Here is a 16,594-nt window from a genome sequence, read left to right on the forward strand (position 1 = left end):
TAAGATGCATTTGTAGATATTATTACGTGTTTTACCGTCTTTATGGTGCTAGCTTAAAGTTACGGTGTAAACGTTATTCTCCCTCCTCGCGCTCACAGACACATAACGTGTATGGCAGTCCATTCTCCCTGCAGCACGGACTACACTGCCCACGATGCTACATTCTTTAGAGCTATGCTTGTAGCATTCTGCCCGTTAGCTTAGCACAACAACAACGAAAAGGCGCTCTCTCTCACCCAGGAAACACACAATCGCAGAGAGAGAGAGAGAGCGTCGCCCTGTAACCATGGCAACCGTAACGCTGCCGCCTGGAACAACAGCACGTAGCTGTCAAACAAAACCCAAACAGTCCTGACCCGCGACAATATGAAACAGGAAAGTACCGCCGTGTAATCCATTTATTTCAACAAAGTAACTGTATTCTGAATACCACCTTTTTAAACGTTAACTGTAACGGAATACAGTTACTCATATTTTGTATTTTAAATACGTAACGGCGGTACATGTATTCCGTTACTCCCCAACACTGCAAACAACGCTTTGAACAACGGTCACCGAAGTGAATACGTTTCACCTTCAACACATTAAGCACCCACTGAACATTTACGGACAATTCTAGCTAACACAACGCGGACAAACAGAATGGTCTTTTACTGCTTTGGCACTTTAAAGTGGTCTTTACGCGTTGGCTTCGGCGTGTCTGTTAGCTGGATTAGCCGACTAGCTTATAACAATACTAAACGAAATTCAGCTCCAATCCTTACGGAAATACAGAGCAGATACCTCGCCACACACATTCAGTTGCCATATAAGCGGAGGGTGAGTAAACTTACCTGTGAATACTCCGAGTTAACCTTACAGACTCTGTGATGCTGCTGTGGGTCTTGTTGCTAACGCTAGGTAGTGCGTGTGTGTGTGTAACTACGGTGGACTCGCAACAACGGAGCTAGCTGTCGGATAATTCAGCTATGCGCATGCGCCGCATACTTTACACGAATCACACACGCCTCACTCTTCTGCTTTTAGGTTTACGATGCTGCAACCAACCAAAACACTTTGTTGTCCAGCAGGTATCGGTTTTCATGGACTTTACAAGTTAATATTCCCCACTGACTCTATAAAAGTCACGTTTTCTGCAGTCACTCACCCAGTAATACTTCCATGATGGCTTTTAAGAACTTTGTCGAAACAAACAAACAAACAAACAAACAAAATCACATTTATAATTTATTTCAAAACGTATACAGGTTTCTGGTTTAGTGTGAGCCCATTCATCCTAATGTCTCAGTCTCTTTGGTGGGCTTGGTGAAGGCATTCATTATTCAACTAGTGGTTTTCTTTTTGTTACTTTTCCATTAAACACAACACAAACAACATGTCAGTGTGTATATTTTGCACCAAATTTCGATTCCGGGTTCAAATCAGTCATTAAAATTCAGCTAAAGAAGAACATTTCTTTCAATCCCAAAAAGGTTACGTTAGGAGCGTAAAATTTATTCTCTTTTTACAACTGTTTGCATCGCTGACTGTTTTTAGCTTTCGAACAGCTTTTTGAAGGCTGAGCTGATCTCCTGGATCATGTCTGACGTGGTGGTGGACCTGCCGTGCCGCTGGAATGCTTGACTGTTGCACTGCCTGGTGAGCGAACAAGCACCAAATGCAGCAACCACTGATGGATTCATACTATAGGGGAGCAAAGGGAAAGAAGAAGGGGGGGAAAAAAAAGAGAATATACATCCAAATAAAGTGAACACGTACATTTCTCTGTGCAACATCACACTTTATGCATTCATTACATAGGAAAAGCCAAAAAATCATCGAGAGAAGTGGTTAGAACGTTTGGTGATAATTTTTATACACTCTCAGCATGTAAATCAGTGCACTCTGTAGGTAATGTGTGTAAATATATTTAAAAAAAACTATTTTTTTATCCATTGAGCCCTGAAAAGCTTGGCCTATACATTCATTCAAACATAGCTCACTCCTTGGCGGCCGCTTATCGGGGCCTGGAACCTGGGGCTCGCTCGGTCCACTTCGGAGGTGGGGTGCCCCCGGCCTCTCGGCCTGGGGCTCGGTCACTCAGGCACAGCTGGCTGCCGGCGGAGCTCACGGGCGCGTCACTGCAACTCCCCCTAGCTTCTGCTCCGCGGCTGCTGAGTGAACCCTCATCTGGGACTCTCCTCAGCTCTTACTGGGACAGTGGCGCGGCTGCCCCTCTGTTGGTCTTCCATGGTCTCTTGTGTTCTGGGGGCCTCTGGATATCTGGAGTTTTGATCTCCTCCATACCTGCTTCATACCCTGGAGGACGGGGCTGTGGCCCCTCCACACTCCCTAGCAGATCGTTACATGGAGAAACCTTTGGAATACAAGCACGCTGATCCACACAGGTATGCACACGGGTGTTCACTGCTCGTAGACTTAAATTACACCTTTCTTGGCCGCTACTTCGAAGCACAACTGTCCTGCGTGCTGCACAACAACATTGAATATTTAGTATTTACTGCTGTTTACACTTAGCTAGATTAATGCGATGGTGTTGTGTTTAGTATGTTGCTTTGTTTTTTTTGTTTTTTTGCTTGTTTTCTATTCTTCTCTCAACAGGTGATCCAGGAGATTTTTACTTTTTTTTCTCCCCCCCTTTCTCACTGTCCCTCTCCCCTTCTGTTTTTCCTTTCCTTCCTCTTTCTTTTCCTATCCCTCACGCATGTCTGTCCCGTCTGTAACATCTGAAAATAAAATATAATAAATAATAAAAACAAAGATCGACCAAATGGACCAATACGGCAATGCCACGATGATCCATTTGGCAAAGTAAATCCATTGGGTATCCTTGTTGGTCTTCAGACAACAATTCTGATGGCTAAAGAACCAAATGGGACAGGCAAAAAAAAAAAAAAAAAAAACATAGCACAAAAAGCAAAAATCATGCCTTCACCTTCTGATCATTCCTGCTGTGGAAGCAGCATGGGCCCAGTGTGCCAGCACTCCCATAGATCCAGAAAGGAGATCCCCCTGTCCACCGCATCGTCTCCCGCTGCCTTCTAAATTGCATGAGTACACTACAAACAGCAGCACACGACACAGCGTCACAAAAGGAGCTCCGAAGCATCTGAGAATAAACAGAGTGAACGATCAGCCGGAAGAAATTAAAGCACGTTCTGTTTGATGCCAACCTTTGCTGCCATCTGTGATGAAATCCTGCTCCCCCTTCAGCACCAAGGTGAGGTTGCCCATAGCTACACTGAGCTGCATGACGCTCCGCTGATAATCACTGCTGTCCATGGGCTCATGGTGCTAATGCACACAGACAACGTAAAAAGACACACATCAGCATAGAAGATCACATGTTATTTGCTGTCAACTAGTGAGTGGGACTGAAATGTGCCAAGAAACTTACCAATGCCTCATACAATCGAGTGAATTCCATGAAGTTAGGCGTAAGGATGCCCTTCTGGTACCCTTGGATAACAGATGGTTGCTGTGTAACCAGCCATAATCCATCCTGTTAAGAATGATCACACACACTATGTATGACTTAGCAAATGAAACACCTTCCGCTCCACATCTGGGACTTTATTTTATCAAGACTTACTGCATCAATGACTATGGGGATATCTCTTGCTTTCGACTTCTCAATGACCTCCTGAAATAGAGAGAGAGAGAGAGCACAGGGTCTGTCTTTAATAAGCCTTCCGTTGGGGTGGGGGGAAAAAAAGAAGTAGTAATTTATCAGCCACCAGTAACACTTGTGCTATAACAAGTGCTAGCAATAAGACTAGTCTGCCATGCTTATGCAGAAGTATCTAGCAGAGTAGCCGAGACTGTGTTAAGCGCAAGGAAGAATGAATGTGCTCCACGTGCCTTTGCTGTTTTCAATAATAAGTCTTCTCTTCCTAAGCCTGGTCCCACCACAAGTCCGTGTAGTCTTGGAAGCCATTTTTCTATTTCTTCCACTGCGTTAGGACTGTCCCTTCATTCACACACATACACACAGATTGTCAGACATGCTGGAATGCACAATTAATCCCAAATTTTCCAATTAGTTTGCAAGGAAAACACACACACACACACAAAGTGAAGACTGATAACACTGTAACGGGTCTCTGAAGTGAGCAAACACAAATAGAAAGCAGTCGATGTTAATGTTTTCTGTAAGTGCCTCTTGTAGAGAAATGAGCCTTTTAACATTTTTTTGCTATAACAAGCTAATAATGGCTTTCTAAGAGCACACTGGCACAGGCTCACCAAACTGAAACGCAGTCATTAATGTTACTGTAAGGTTCCCAAGCCGCTCCAGCCACGACAAGTAAGCGTGAGCTGTGAAGGTTTGTACTGTCACACTGACAGAATACCCAGAATTATGACACTACCTGTTCATGATCTGACAAATGTCAGAAATTTAAATATTTAGGACAGTGATTACAGAATCATTGTGAGAAAGCAGCGTGTTAATTATAACACGCAACGTTTAATACAACGGAGTAGAGTGATGATAGTGAAATGCAGAATTTGGCTCCAAATAACATTACAACTCACAACAAAAAAAGAAGACGTGCGCAACTATTTATTTTGAAAATCGTATGCCTCGCCACAAAGCCTGGGTAAACTTTGATGTTTTTGCTTGCAATAACACACTGTGTAACATTTGTGAATGCATCCAAATACCAGTGCATAATGCTAATAAATACACACCATTGCACTCTCAATGATCCAACTGCTACCAGCTACTTCAAATACTACAGAAAGATTATTATTGGCTCTGTACTTACAGAACTGGATGGACTATGAGCTCAGGGCTGTATGATTTGATTACAACTGCAGCATCTTTGGTGCAGAACACGTGAGACAAGTCAGCCCCCTGGAGATGAGAAAAAAAATGTATATACAATATACAATTAGAAAAAAAAATTAAAAAATGAATGGACAAAATTGATAGTCAAGCTTTACTGCCTACCACTTTTAAAGCAGAGATGGCAGCAAAGTAAGGAGCTCCAGTGTAGCTTTAGAGATTAGAGATGAAGAGAAATTAGGGCAAATGTTCCACTGAATTTGTTTTTTTCTTTTAAATCATGCAGGAATCTTTTATGCAACATACTCTTGACATCCTCCAATGATCCCAATACGTCCATCTTGTCCCTTGTGTTTTTTGGATGTCAGCGGAGGGACTATGTTCTTTACCAGTGGCAGGATGTCATCCTCCATACCTCTGTGCGACGTGGAGCCCAAACCGTAGAAGCGCTCAAAAACTGAGGAGATAAACAAAGTGAGAGTGTTCAGCGTACGAGCTAGTTTCAAACCACTGTGGTCGACAACAAAAACACACTAACACGATCCAAAATAAGAATAATAACTGAGTGTGATCTTTCACGTTACAGCTAATCTGCCTTCAGGTTTCTCTCCACATCAAGGCTTCACGCGTAGCGCCGGAACTAAATACCTAACGCCTGAGGGTCTGCGCTCAGAAATGGATTCTGCTGTGTGAGAGAGTCTGTCTGGGGCGAAGGGCGTTTGGGGTGACCGGAGTGGCCACGTGTATGCGACGGGGAGGTACTGGAAATGACCGGAGCGCGGCCAGGATTCGCCGTCTTGGACGGAGCGGATGCTGAGCCGGAGGAGGAGATGCTGGCGAACATCTGACCAAGCATCTGAAGCATCTGCAGTTCCCGGGCATGCTCAGCTTCCCGGCGCCGGTCTTCTGCTTGCAAGCGCTGCTCCTCCATCCGGTAGAAGTTGTCCTCGGCTTGGGCGCTCTGCTCCAGGAACTGCTCCATCAGCTTCTCCATGGGGAAATTGGCGCGTCGCTTCCTGGGCCGTTTGGGCGCTCTGGCTGACAAACAGCTGGCCGACTGGCTGGTGTTAGGCGGCTTCGCACAAGTCCCTGAAGTGGAGAAGGGTGTGACATTATGTTAGCACACATACTCGAGTCACACTCGAGGCACTGAAACATGATAAAGCCACGAAAAAGTGATAGTGGATAAGGTTGGACTCACCATTACTCCCCACTGTCACTTTAACCGGAATGGGGATGGGAACAGTTGGGTATTCCAACTTGACTTCAGTCTCAGCGGGATAAGGACACTCCCCTGTGCTCTCAGAGTAAGCATCCTGAGCATCTTCCCCATCCTCCTCCGGGCCATCGACGGCCTCCTCTCCTCCCGCACCGCTGTCTATAAACTCCTGGGCGTCCAGACTCGGCCGGTTACTCAAAATCCTCTCCATGGTGTCATAAAACTTGCAGATCTTGTGATACTGCCCATTATTCCGCAGATTGCCCTCCTTCGCCAACAAGTACTGCCTCTTGAGGCTCTTGATCCGCACCCTACACTGCTCGGGCGTCCTTTCAAACCCCATGGCTCCCAGCCTCCGGGAGACGTCGCGGTACACGAAGCTGTTTCGGAAGTTTCCATCCAGCGCCGCCTGGATGTCCTGCTCTCCCCAGATGTTCAGCAGCGTCCTCGTCTCCACGTCCGACCAGAGGAAGCCCCGCGTTGTGTTCGCTTGCATAGCTGATCCAAAACAGGCCGTCTCCCGGCGTAACCTCCACCCCCGGGGAATAAGTTGATTGGAGATGTTGACACTGCGGATTATGACGGCCGTTTGCTCTGGGTCTCTGCGCTCAGCCGCATCAATGCCGCGGACCACCGTCAGCCCAAACAACGACAAACGGCCATTTCGCTAGCTCAGAAGGACCAGCCGGGGTAATAATTTTGGTCTTAAACTTGAAGATCATCACAACGTGTGCAGGTCAAACTATTTGTTAGCTAGCTAAAAGCCTAGCCTTCTGTGTTTATCTCATTCGTGTCGTCAAAATGCGTAGCTCTGGGATAAACCGACAGGAGATCGGCTACAAGAGCCGTTTTCAAGCGGTAACACTACATCGAGTAAATGTCCAAACTGACCTCTGATCAGTCCTTTGAGGTTAACTTCACCTTTCTCCGCCTGGTCCCCCGCCCCGCGAACGCATTTCTGCGGGGTCCTAGAGACCCACCACACCTCAACAACGAGCCAAACTGTCAGCTGCTCGGCCAACACGGAGAGCACTGGACGACTCTAACGGCTCACCTAACGTTACAGTCTAAAGCTAAGTTTTAATGAAGTAAAACTTTGAGATAACGTCAGTCTCTTTTACCTTTCTCGTTTAAACAGGCCAAGGCGGCGATAAGCGACAGTGCAACTGGGATCGAGCAAAAAGCGAGCGCTTGAATCTGTTGAGGCATGCTCTCATTGTTTGTCTGACTGCAGTCACCCACTCTCGGAGCTTTATCACGGGCTGCACAGCCCTCTGTGGCACTCAGCTGTCCTTACCTAAACTGGAGCTGCGCTTCAACGCCGACAAGTGAACGCAAGTTAGCCTGATCATGAGGCGCCCTATAACCCAGCGCAGTACTACAGGAAGCGTGTGATGCCTTTAAAGGCTGCTCGGACACTCCTACATCCAAGTGGGCTGAGGGTGAAATCTGCTGTCGACGAGCCATCAAACCGGAAGCAGGTTTAAGCATGCGCTGCTTCAGCAGGGCCGGATTCTGAGACAACAAGCCCTCCTCCATAATAAAATGAAGAACACATCAAAATACACACAGAAGAGTAATAAGGTGCAGATGTTTTTAAGTTTATTTGCAGTTTTCATCTATTTGTGCTGATTTTAAGTTTTTTTTTCAGCCATATTGCAAGTATAACCGTCTGTTTGCCTCTGTTTTTAGAAGTTTTGTATTTTTTAATACTCATTATTCAACCCCTCTGCCATAAAGAACTCTTCAGGAGGTCAGTCCTACTATGCACTATGAAAGTGTAGAGGTGGTAACAGGCGAACACACGTGAACTGTCAGGCACGAGATTCCATACACACATAATTTTAGAAGCATGTCAAAAAAAATATTTTACGTAGAAAGTGTAGCCTATTTTTATTTATCAAGTCTTCATTTAAATTAAATTAAAATATTTTGTAACTCTAACTGTTTATCTAACTTTCTTCTGGTTATTGTTATATTTATTGTGAATAGATCACATGTTTCGATCGAAGCAGAAACATGATTGTTGAATATTTTTTACTTTCTTACAAATATCAGTCTACATTTTAGGCAGGCCATTGGCATAAAGTGAATGAATATTTATTTCTCAGCTAATAATTATAATCATCATCATCATCATCATCATCATCATCATCATCATCATCATCATCATCATGTTTTTGGTCCAGATTTTAAAGACCACATTGGCATTTTTTAGCCATTTGTCTCAGCCTGACAACAAAAAAATATTTTTTAATCCTCCAAACTAACAGAAAAACACAATTAAGCGACACGTATACCACTAAGAGAGCGTAAAATCCCAGAAGAATGTGTGTTATGCTTAGTTTGAAAACTAATACCCGCCCACCGACTAATTACAAATCGGAATTATAGACAGTTTTACTTTTCTCCCTGGGTTTTGTCTGGTAGGCATAAAACAACTTCAGGCTTGACCACTCAAATCACACTTAAGCCTTGGAGACTGCTACTAACACCACACTAAAGGCATAAATATAACCATAAGGAATGCTTTGAGGAGAGGTATATTATGTAATATTTGCTGTCAGTGCATTTTAATGAAAGAAGAAGAAGAAAATCAGACAGGGGTCTTTGTAGTTTCAATGCAACTCTGTCCCTTTTTTTTGTCATTGTGTGGAAAATTGTCCTACTCAAAAGGCTGCCCTCAATCTTTTTTAATAATACCAATATTGACTAAGTAGTTTTTATTTATGATTATTTCCCAGCAGCATATACAGCCTATACACTTAAACTTATTTGACTTAGGCACAGTTATTATTATTATTATTATTATTATTATTATTATTATTATTATTATTATTTTGTTCCCACTGTCCACTAGAGGCCGCCCACGTCCTCCACCTGGAAGACACGGTTCAGAGCAAATTCTCCTCGTTGGTCTGCGGCTCGTCATCTACTTCCTGTTTTACCTCAGTGACTTTTTGAAGTTCGGACTTGGACAGCAGATTTGAGAATGAGCTAACACCGGATAGACACGTTATCAGAAGTGAACTTTCGTTCAGAAAATGACGTTTGTCAGAGGAATTCGCGACCAGCCTGCGGTGTTTTTCACGAGTTAGAGCGCGTCTTCGCTCCGAGCGTCAGAGAAATAAAATAGCGGGACCCGAACAAGCCAGCGTCATGCCCGAGGTGTCGAAGATGAAGAGGCCTGACGTCAAGGTTGTTCTCCTGGGAGACATGAACGTGGGGAAGACGTCGCTGCTCCACAGGTACATGGAGAGGAAGTTCAAAGAGACCGTCAGCACCGTCGGAGGGGCATTTTTCCTCAAACAATGGGGACCTTACAATATCTCAATATGGGACACAGCTGGTAATCCATCCTTTACTCTACCCCCTTTCCCCAATGTTTAATCTAGACTCTTAACGTGCCTTCTTCCGGTGGTTCAGTGCCTTTGTTTACCTGATAGGGAATGATCCGTTCATCTGAGGTAATCACTGCCATGTGACCTCTCTGTCTGTTCAGACGGCCTAAGCTTTTAGTCTGACTTTTATTCGCTTTAGTCACTTTTTAAAAATATTTCCAGAGTCGATCTTATCGTAAAAGCTGACCGAGTTCCTCAAAAATAAGCATGGTATTTATTGATCTGTGGGTAGATAGGAAATAAGTGGAGTTTTCATTTGGTCTGCATGGAAAAAAGTCCGTTTCACTTCCCCTTCAAGGGACTACTTTAATATTTAAAGAAAATACGACTTTTAAGTGACATATTAAAGAGATTTCTACCATTTTAAAAAAAAAAAGTCAAGATAAGGAGTATTTCATGTTACAGTACAATCATGATGCGTTACTCACTATTATGATGTTATCACAATACTGCACTGTAAGCATGATGTATTAAAAGCGACACCAGGATATCTTTGCAGTTAGTTGGGCTCAAGGGAGAAAAATGCTTCGGGGAAAAAAAAAAAAACTAAAAGTAGGGATTAATTTCTCATTTATTCATTTATTTGAGAATCTCAACCACGAGGAATCCTGAAGAAGTAACTTTCGTATATATGGTCCCACCAACATCAGAAACACGGACATCTGTTCTGGGTATTATGCAGTATTAACGGTAATTGTGACATAAAGATCTGTCAGTCAGCTATTCTGGAAAACAAACCAGTTTTTCGTCTTTCTTTCTTTTTGATAAGTGGGCTTTCAAAGAGCAAGAGAATATCAGTTTTAGTTTGTTATCATCACAGGTAATGGCAGATATTTTAGTCATGAAGAATCAAAAGTGTATTAATAATGAATGTAACTGATTAAAGTAACACACACAAAAACTCCCCCACAAAAAACAACTTCTCTCTTTAAAACTCAAAGGTGCTGCCAGAAAATCACCCACTATGCAGACAAACACCCCCTGGACAAACCCCACATGTTTTTACATGCTGGCCTTTGTCCTAATTTACCGAAAATGCTCCATTTCTTAAATCAGTTCCCATGTTCACCTCCTTTGTGCTGAACAAGGAAAGAAGCATGTTTTGTCTTGACTTGTGTTGCTCAATTTGTGCAAGTGTGACCCGATAGAGAAATATCATCTGGGTACTTCTGCAGAAATGGTCACATGTATTTGTACGAGGCTTCAGAAAATACAACCACTGCTTTTCTGATTTGGTGGAAAAGTGTGAATAAATTTGGAGCCCCTAAAACTAGACTGTGTGTGTTCAATTGTGCTTTGGGCTCCAGTGCTTAGGGTATTTTTCTTTATTTTTTTTAATAGTAATTTTTTACCAGAAAATTAAACTTTACATTTTATATGAAGAATGTCAAACTTATTTTACATTGATTTTAGCTGGGCAAGACCAGTGAAACTCCCTTTTCTGTCAGTGTAAAGAAGTTTAAGTTTACATTACTGAGCTATTTTAACATAAGAACAAGAACTGTGATTTTTTTTTTTTTTTTGGGGGGGGGGGGAATTCTCAGTTTTTCTGTTTGATTAAAAAAATGCTGCTTTGGGCTTAAATTATAAGAAATAAATGTGTGAAATTATAGGAAAAAACTCCATTAGCTCAGTGTGCAGACTAATGGCACTGTAATTAGAAAATTAGAAAAAATTTTGTTAATTGATAATTTATTTTTTTAACGCAACATGAAAATATGAAATTAGTATAGTAAATATTGAAAAAAAAAACCTATAGCTTTCTAGTATTTCATTGTTTATCTATTACTTACTTCCATTGGTGTAGTATGAATCGTCATGGGAACGTCTTTTCTTTACAGTAGGAAAAGCTGAAAAAAGAATTCTAAAGTCTACAATTTATGTCATCCTTCAAAATTTCAAAAGCCGTTCAATAGGCCACATTGGAGTGTTTTGCAGGCTGATTCTGGACCTTGAGCCTTATGTTTGGCACCCCTGTTTTACATGTTATGTGTCTGAAATTGTTCACTTATTGGACAAACAGCCACTGAAGTTTTGATTTGAAATCAAAAGGAAAGTTTTTATTGTGACTCTGTAACCTGAAAATGAAAGTATTATTAGTACAACTCCAACAGTTTTCCTGCTGAGTAAACTAAAATGATTACTGATTGAGTTAAATGTAGGTCAGTCATTATATTTCTGTCTGTGCAGTGAAATATAGGTCAGTTCTTCAGTTATTTGTCCTTTAATAATGCACCAAGTGAATAACGCCCTTCATTATAGAGGGTTTCTCATAGGCAGAGCCAGCTTGTTTTTTCTCTGTGATATTGAATATTGTGTCACAGTGTATTCAGATAAACTCATTTGGCCTTTTCTGTTGGTCGTGACAGGAACAATCCAGTAACTGCTGGTGAATAAGCTCGGTGCTGACTGTATTCAAGTGTTGTGTAAACAAGAATTAGGGCAAACCTTCTTAGGCAAATATGTACTTCACAGAAATGGAGCTGGTGAACCATCGAGATAAGGAAAGTCTGGCCATGTCACCAGTGAGCCATTTCCTGGCTGTGTTCCCCAACTCCACAACCTCTGTGTCAAGTCCCTGTTGAGTGCAGTTAGCGCTGAGTCGTTTCAGTTGTTGCCGATATTTCGGTATACACCACAAAGCTGTGATAGTGTGGAAGTCTTGAGTGCTGTTGTTCTTATTTTTGTTAATCCGTGAAACTCTAAGCTGGCTGCTTCTTTACTAGTCTTTTCAGTTACATTCTGTTGTGCGGGCCTTCATGCTGTCGGGCCTCTTCCTCTTAAAAGTCACATGATGAAGTTATGACAGGAGGAATTGAGTCCCCGTGCTTTAACATGTCTTTTCCAAAGTTACATGTAGCAGTATTTTCCCAGAGAAGCAGGGGAGCTGAGTAAGTTGTTGTACATTCCTGCCATTTGAGCTGACGAAATAAAAAAGAAATTTCTTTATTTGTCAATGAGAAGGGGGGTGAAAAAAAAGTACCGTTTGCTGCTTTTCTTTTTCATATATGAGTCTGTCATCAGTATCTTTAAATGATGGCTAGGGAAAACAAACTAATAAATCATCAATCACTTGATAAAAAACACAGCAGATGCATAAATACTGCTTCCAGGTTTTGTATAGCAAAGTAAGCACACTAACAAAACAGCTTTGCTATAAATCTGTCTTTGTGAGGGTTAGCATGTTCAGTTATTTCCTGGAATGGATTGACAAAGGCTGCAAAGCACGGTGGTTAACACTTTCACCTCAAAGCAACAGCAAGGAGGTCTGCATGTTCTCACCGTGTCTGCGTGGGCGGTTTTTTAGCCCCGCGGTCAACATGCGACTTGTCCAGGATCTACCCTGCGCTCTCGTCTGTGATAGCTGGGATGGGCTCAAGCCTCACTGTGACCCTGAACTGGATAAGCAGAAAAGATGGATGAATGGGTTTGATTGGGGCACTTCCTGTTCTTGATGGTAACTTTTAAGGCAGTAGAATTGTGGTGGTGTTGAAGTGCAGCATTTGCCTTCAGCAGCATTACATTCCAGACCGTTTAAATCCACCCACTCCTGTCAGTTGACTGATTGGCATTCTAATATAAAACGACTGTTTGTGAATGGAAAACCATACACACACACACACACACACACACACACACACACACACACACACACACACACACACACACACAAAAACTGGTCTCAGCGATCTTTTTAAGAGGAGTTTGGGATTAATACCTTTGTCAAACATTGAACTTACGACGCAGCCTGGCTTTGGTTGCCTTGTCATATTCCATCTTATACAAACATATTTTTTATGTCGAAGTACTGCAGAACCACACTGTTTAGCTCGGGTGTCATCTGTTTACTTTCCCCCCTCACTTGTTTACAACTATCAGAGGGAGAGAGAGGGGGCTGCAGTTATCCTTGAACCACTAACTGCCGTTCTGCCATAACAAAATAAGAATAATATGTTCAATCAAATATTAATTATGCAAGTTCATTGATGTTTAAACATCTAGTTACGTACATCTTACTAGTCTCTAGTAATGAAGTTAAATTCAGTTTTATTTATATAGCGCCAAATCCCAACAGTCGCCTCAAGTTTCATTATATCCTAAGGTAAAGACTCAACAATAATATGAAGAAAACCACAACAATTAGTCGACCTCCTGCCCTTAAATTGTGGGTTAGGCTAGAAGGAAATATGAAAAGCTGCAACATGCAACAACAACAAACATCCCAAAATATCTCAGTGCACTCACTTGTAAAACAGTGCCCCCCGGTGGGGAAAGTTTTTGTTAAAGTCTGTAGAGGTTAAAGTGCACTGGATTCACACAATGCGCCCTTTCAAGCATTCTGCATATTTCAATAACAAAGATTGTTTCTGTTTTCAAACTGCTGACTGTCACACAATGTCTTTCCGTTGCTCGTACAGAAAATCTTTTTTCCTTTTTTTAAAAAAATGAGTGCTCGTGGTGAGTCGGTACTCACTCTTTTGACCTGCCTTTGTCTCCTCAGGCCGGGAACAGTTCCACGGTCTGGGATCCATGTACTGTCGAGGTGCAGCCGCAGTCATCCTCACTTACGACGTCACCAACTGGCAGAGCCTAGCTGAGCTGGAGGAGCGCTTCCTGTCCCTGACTGACACCGCTAACCATGACTGCATCTACGCCTTAGTGGGAAACAAGGCGGATCTCACAGACTCCAAAGCCCAGCTATGCCACGACTCAGATGGCCTAGTCAAGGACCGAACTGAGTGCAACCAGGAGTGCGAGGTGCTGTCTGGTTGTCCCACGCCGCCGGCCTCCCCTACATCCCTACCTGGCGTGATGCTTCGCAAGCAGGTGATCAATGAGGATGCAGTGGCTCTTTATGGGAGAATACTGCGCTATAAGGGCCTGGAGGAAAAGAACAGCTTGCCAGCAGAGAAGATGTGCTTCGAGACGAGTGCCAAGACCGGCTATAACGTGGACACCCTGTTTGAGACGCTGTTTGATCTGGTGCTGCCTTCCATTCTAAGGAAGAGGCAAGAGAATCAGAAATCTCCTACTGTGGATCTAGAGGAATGCAGGATGGTCGGCAGCAAGAAGGGAAGATCTGGCTGCTGTTAGGGGCCAAAGAGAGGTGAGGAAGAGGAGGCGGAGGCCACCTGTAGGCTCATTTTTAACCAAAGGCAATCACCAGGATAGTCTGATGACCAAATGCATACTGTGATGGTACTTTTCCTTTCTTTTTTCTTTTTTTCCCCCTCTTGCCTTAACTGAGACCAAACCGTGTTAATGACCTCTTGGTAAAACACAAATCTACACTTCTGATGCTGTGAAGATCATAGTGTCCAGAGAGATTTTTCCCATGTTTCTTTGTAAGGAAGGGACATAAAATGCACGGCGCATTATCACTCTTTGTTTCTGAAACTTTCCACTTTAATGACTCGAACTGCACTAATAGCCCAAACGTGCTCGTGAGGACAGACATCACTGCCGTTTGTCAGCGTTTCGCCACCAGAATTTCACGCACATGTAACAGCACTAATTAGTTAGGCTGCACGTTGCACTGTTTATGATGAATTTTAAGGTTTTATTAATCAGACTTTAAAGTTCTGTCACTGTTGAAACTGATCTTTATATTTTATCTGCACTTTTTGGAACTTTTCGATGAGTGTATTTAAAAATAAATAAATAAATAAAAATACAGGTGTTCGAATTTTTAAGCATTCTGTCGTAATAAAGATTTTTTTATTTTGCACTTTGCAGTCTGCTTTGTGAGATTCAGAAGGACAATGACACACAAGTGTAACAAACAACATTTAATCTTTCCGATCCGATGAAATAATCATGTTATAAAAACACTATAATTATATTACAATTATATCAGATGTTGTCAGTATTTTTCTGGTCTAATAATTATTTCTTAAGAAGTGCATGTAGATGAAATAGAATCTTTTCTAAATTCTGTGAAACGCTCCTATCTAACAAAGGGTCAGTGACAGGAGCAAGGATCGGCTATGGTCAGACCTCTGTGTTTACATTCTGTCCTGATGGCGTAATCCAGAGGCTAAAAGTGTAAAGGAAAATGATGTAAGTAGTACTAGATTGGATATACATTTAAAAAACTTGCAGGGATGGGGTCAAGTTCATTCAGATAGTAAAAACGGTATCAGTGCATTGTACGAACGCGTCAGGAAAAGTTACGTGGCTCTGCAGAAGTTGACAAAAGCAAGCTAACAGTGCATGGTAATTTTATAAAACTCGGCTTTGTAAGAGTAACTGAAAAGAAGCAGGATAACCCTTTCAAAAGTATCTACAAACACGTGTTCATGAGCTCCAATGAAACCCTTCTCACCTTCATGTGGCTGAAAAGCAGTGTTAGTGTCTTTATGTCGGGCTTTAAATCCTAAACAATAAGAGCATGTAGTTAAACTAAGCATTGCATACATATGTGCATCTTTGGTTCAGCTGTAGTGTATGGTCTCTGATAGTTAACAATGTGTCATAGTAACTGAGGTAATAAGTTAAAAAATGAAGCACCAAACTACATTTAACACAAAGATGATGTTTCTCCACAATACTGCCGTTCTCACCGCCTCTTCTTATTTATCTACAGTGTAACTCAAAGCTCGAGGCATCTCAATCATCAGTCATTGCATATCTGAGCTCTGCAGCTCAGGGAAACAAGTTTCCCCATTGACAGTGATCTACATTTTCTGGATCCCCTGTTATCTGATCGGTTTTAGTATTAGACCGCTGTCAATGTGAAGTCTGCTGTTGAGTCTTTCACAAGTTCTTCATGCAGACCTGGCAACGGCTGATGCGTGACAGGAGCTGGCCTGCTTTTAGCGTCTCTGATGACGGCTCAGAGTGGAACTGCTGATCTATGGAGGTTAGCCAGAAGCTCTGCTTGTTAGCAAAGTAGTGGCAAGTGCCTTTGGCCCCGTTGCACTCGATGAATGGTGTTGTGCGGAAGTCCTCCAGGCACGAACCGGGCGACGACAAGGACTGACCTCCGCCTTCGTTTCCCGCTGCGGTGTGCTGCAAGGACAAAGGTGAAAGGAAATTTTAATCAGGCAGATGAGAAGTCGAGTTGAACAATTGAAAATGTGTTTTCTCTGTCAGCAAATCCAATAATATTAAAATAAAGTCAACCAATACAATTGTTTTGGGGCCAGGGCTGATACTAACACCAGTTACTGGGAAAATAATTAT

At 42.5% G+C, this 16,594-nt stretch overlaps 3 protein-coding genes across 8 annotated transcripts in view; 1 reads left to right on the plus strand and 2 right to left on the minus strand.

Moving 5' to 3' along the window:
- Positions 1-1,194: 1,194 nt before the first annotated feature.
- On the minus strand, positions 1,195-7,872 carry LOC147311406 (ATP-dependent (S)-NAD(P)H-hydrate dehydratase-like). Of its 2 annotated transcripts, XM_086266360.1 has the most exons (12): positions 7,132-7,872; positions 5,991-6,622; positions 5,438-5,878; positions 5,096-5,246; positions 4,955-5,000; positions 4,770-4,858; positions 3,862-3,970; positions 3,593-3,643; positions 3,398-3,502; positions 3,174-3,294; positions 2,936-3,059; positions 1,195-1,683 (listed from the first exon to the last, which is right to left on the minus strand). In XM_086266360.1, exons 1-12 carry the CDS (start codon positions 7,215-7,217, stop codon positions 1,533-1,535), a joined length of 2,106 nt encoding a protein of 701 aa, XP_086122486.1. In that variant the 5' UTR covers positions 7,218-7,872; the 3' UTR covers positions 1,195-1,532. The 2 variants fall into 2 exon arrangements, with proteins under 2 accessions (XP_086122486.1, XP_086122485.1); XM_086266359.1 differs by lacking the exon at positions 7,132-7,872 and having other exon boundaries at positions 5,991-6,893.
- rab20 (RAB20, member RAS oncogene family) lies at positions 5,109-15,137 on the plus strand. Of its 2 annotated transcripts, XM_086266367.1 has the most exons (4): positions 5,109-6,698; positions 7,147-7,592; positions 8,869-9,357; positions 13,911-15,137. In XM_086266367.1, the coding sequence occupies exons 3-4, from the start codon at positions 9,168-9,170 to the stop codon at positions 14,501-14,503; spliced, it is 783 nt and encodes a 260-aa protein (XP_086122493.1). In that variant the 5' UTR covers positions 5,109-6,698; positions 7,147-7,592; positions 8,869-9,167; the 3' UTR covers positions 14,504-15,137. The 2 variants fall into 2 exon arrangements, with proteins under 2 accessions (XP_086122493.1, XP_086122491.1); XM_086266365.1 differs by having other exon boundaries at positions 5,109-7,592.
- col4a2 (collagen, type IV, alpha 2) overlaps positions 15,091-16,594 on the minus strand; it is a 63,782-nt gene continuing 62,278 nt past the window's right edge. For all 4 annotated transcript variants that reach the window (XM_086266356.1, XM_086266354.1, XM_086266357.1 and 1 more), the window contains one exon: positions 15,091-16,420. In XM_086266356.1, coding sequence (XP_086122482.1) covers positions 16,166-16,420 — 255 coding nt within the window. In that variant the 3' untranslated portion in view covers positions 15,091-16,165. The remainder of the gene's footprint in view (positions 16,421-16,594) is intronic.

The sequence above is a fragment of the Aulonocara sp. 'chitande type north' Nkhata Bay genome, linkage group LG16, assembly GCF_057382095.1.
Source record: "Aulonocara sp. 'chitande type north' Nkhata Bay isolate Kocher_YH1m ecotype deep benthic linkage group LG16, A_spYH_male_GT1.1, whole genome shotgun sequence".
NCBI classification, from domain to species: Eukaryota; Metazoa; Chordata; class Actinopteri; order Cichliformes; family Cichlidae; genus Aulonocara; species Aulonocara sp. 'chitande type north' Nkhata Bay.

Excerpts from the sequence above, each read along its gene's own strand:
- LOC147311406 (XM_086266360.1), bottom strand. The coding sequence starts at position 7,217 with ATGCCTCAACAGATTCAAGCGCTCGCTTTTTGCTCGATCCCAGTTGCA. Across the intron at positions 4,859-4,954 it reads CCATCTCTGCTTTAAAAGTG|GGGGCTGACTTGTCTCACGT; the intron begins GTAGGCAGTAAA and ends TCTCATCTCCAG. Across the intron at positions 3,295-3,397 it reads CTCGATTGTATGAGGCATTG|CACCATGAGCCCATGGACAG; the intron begins GTAAGTTTCTTG and ends TGTGTGCATTAG.
- rab20 (XM_086266365.1), top strand. The coding sequence starts at position 9,168 with ATGCCCGAGGTGTCGAAGATGAAGAGGCCTGACGTCAAGGTTGTTCTC. Across the intron at positions 9,358-13,910 it reads CTCAATATGGGACACAGCTG|GCCGGGAACAGTTCCACGGT; the intron begins GTAATCCATCCT and ends TTGTCTCCTCAG.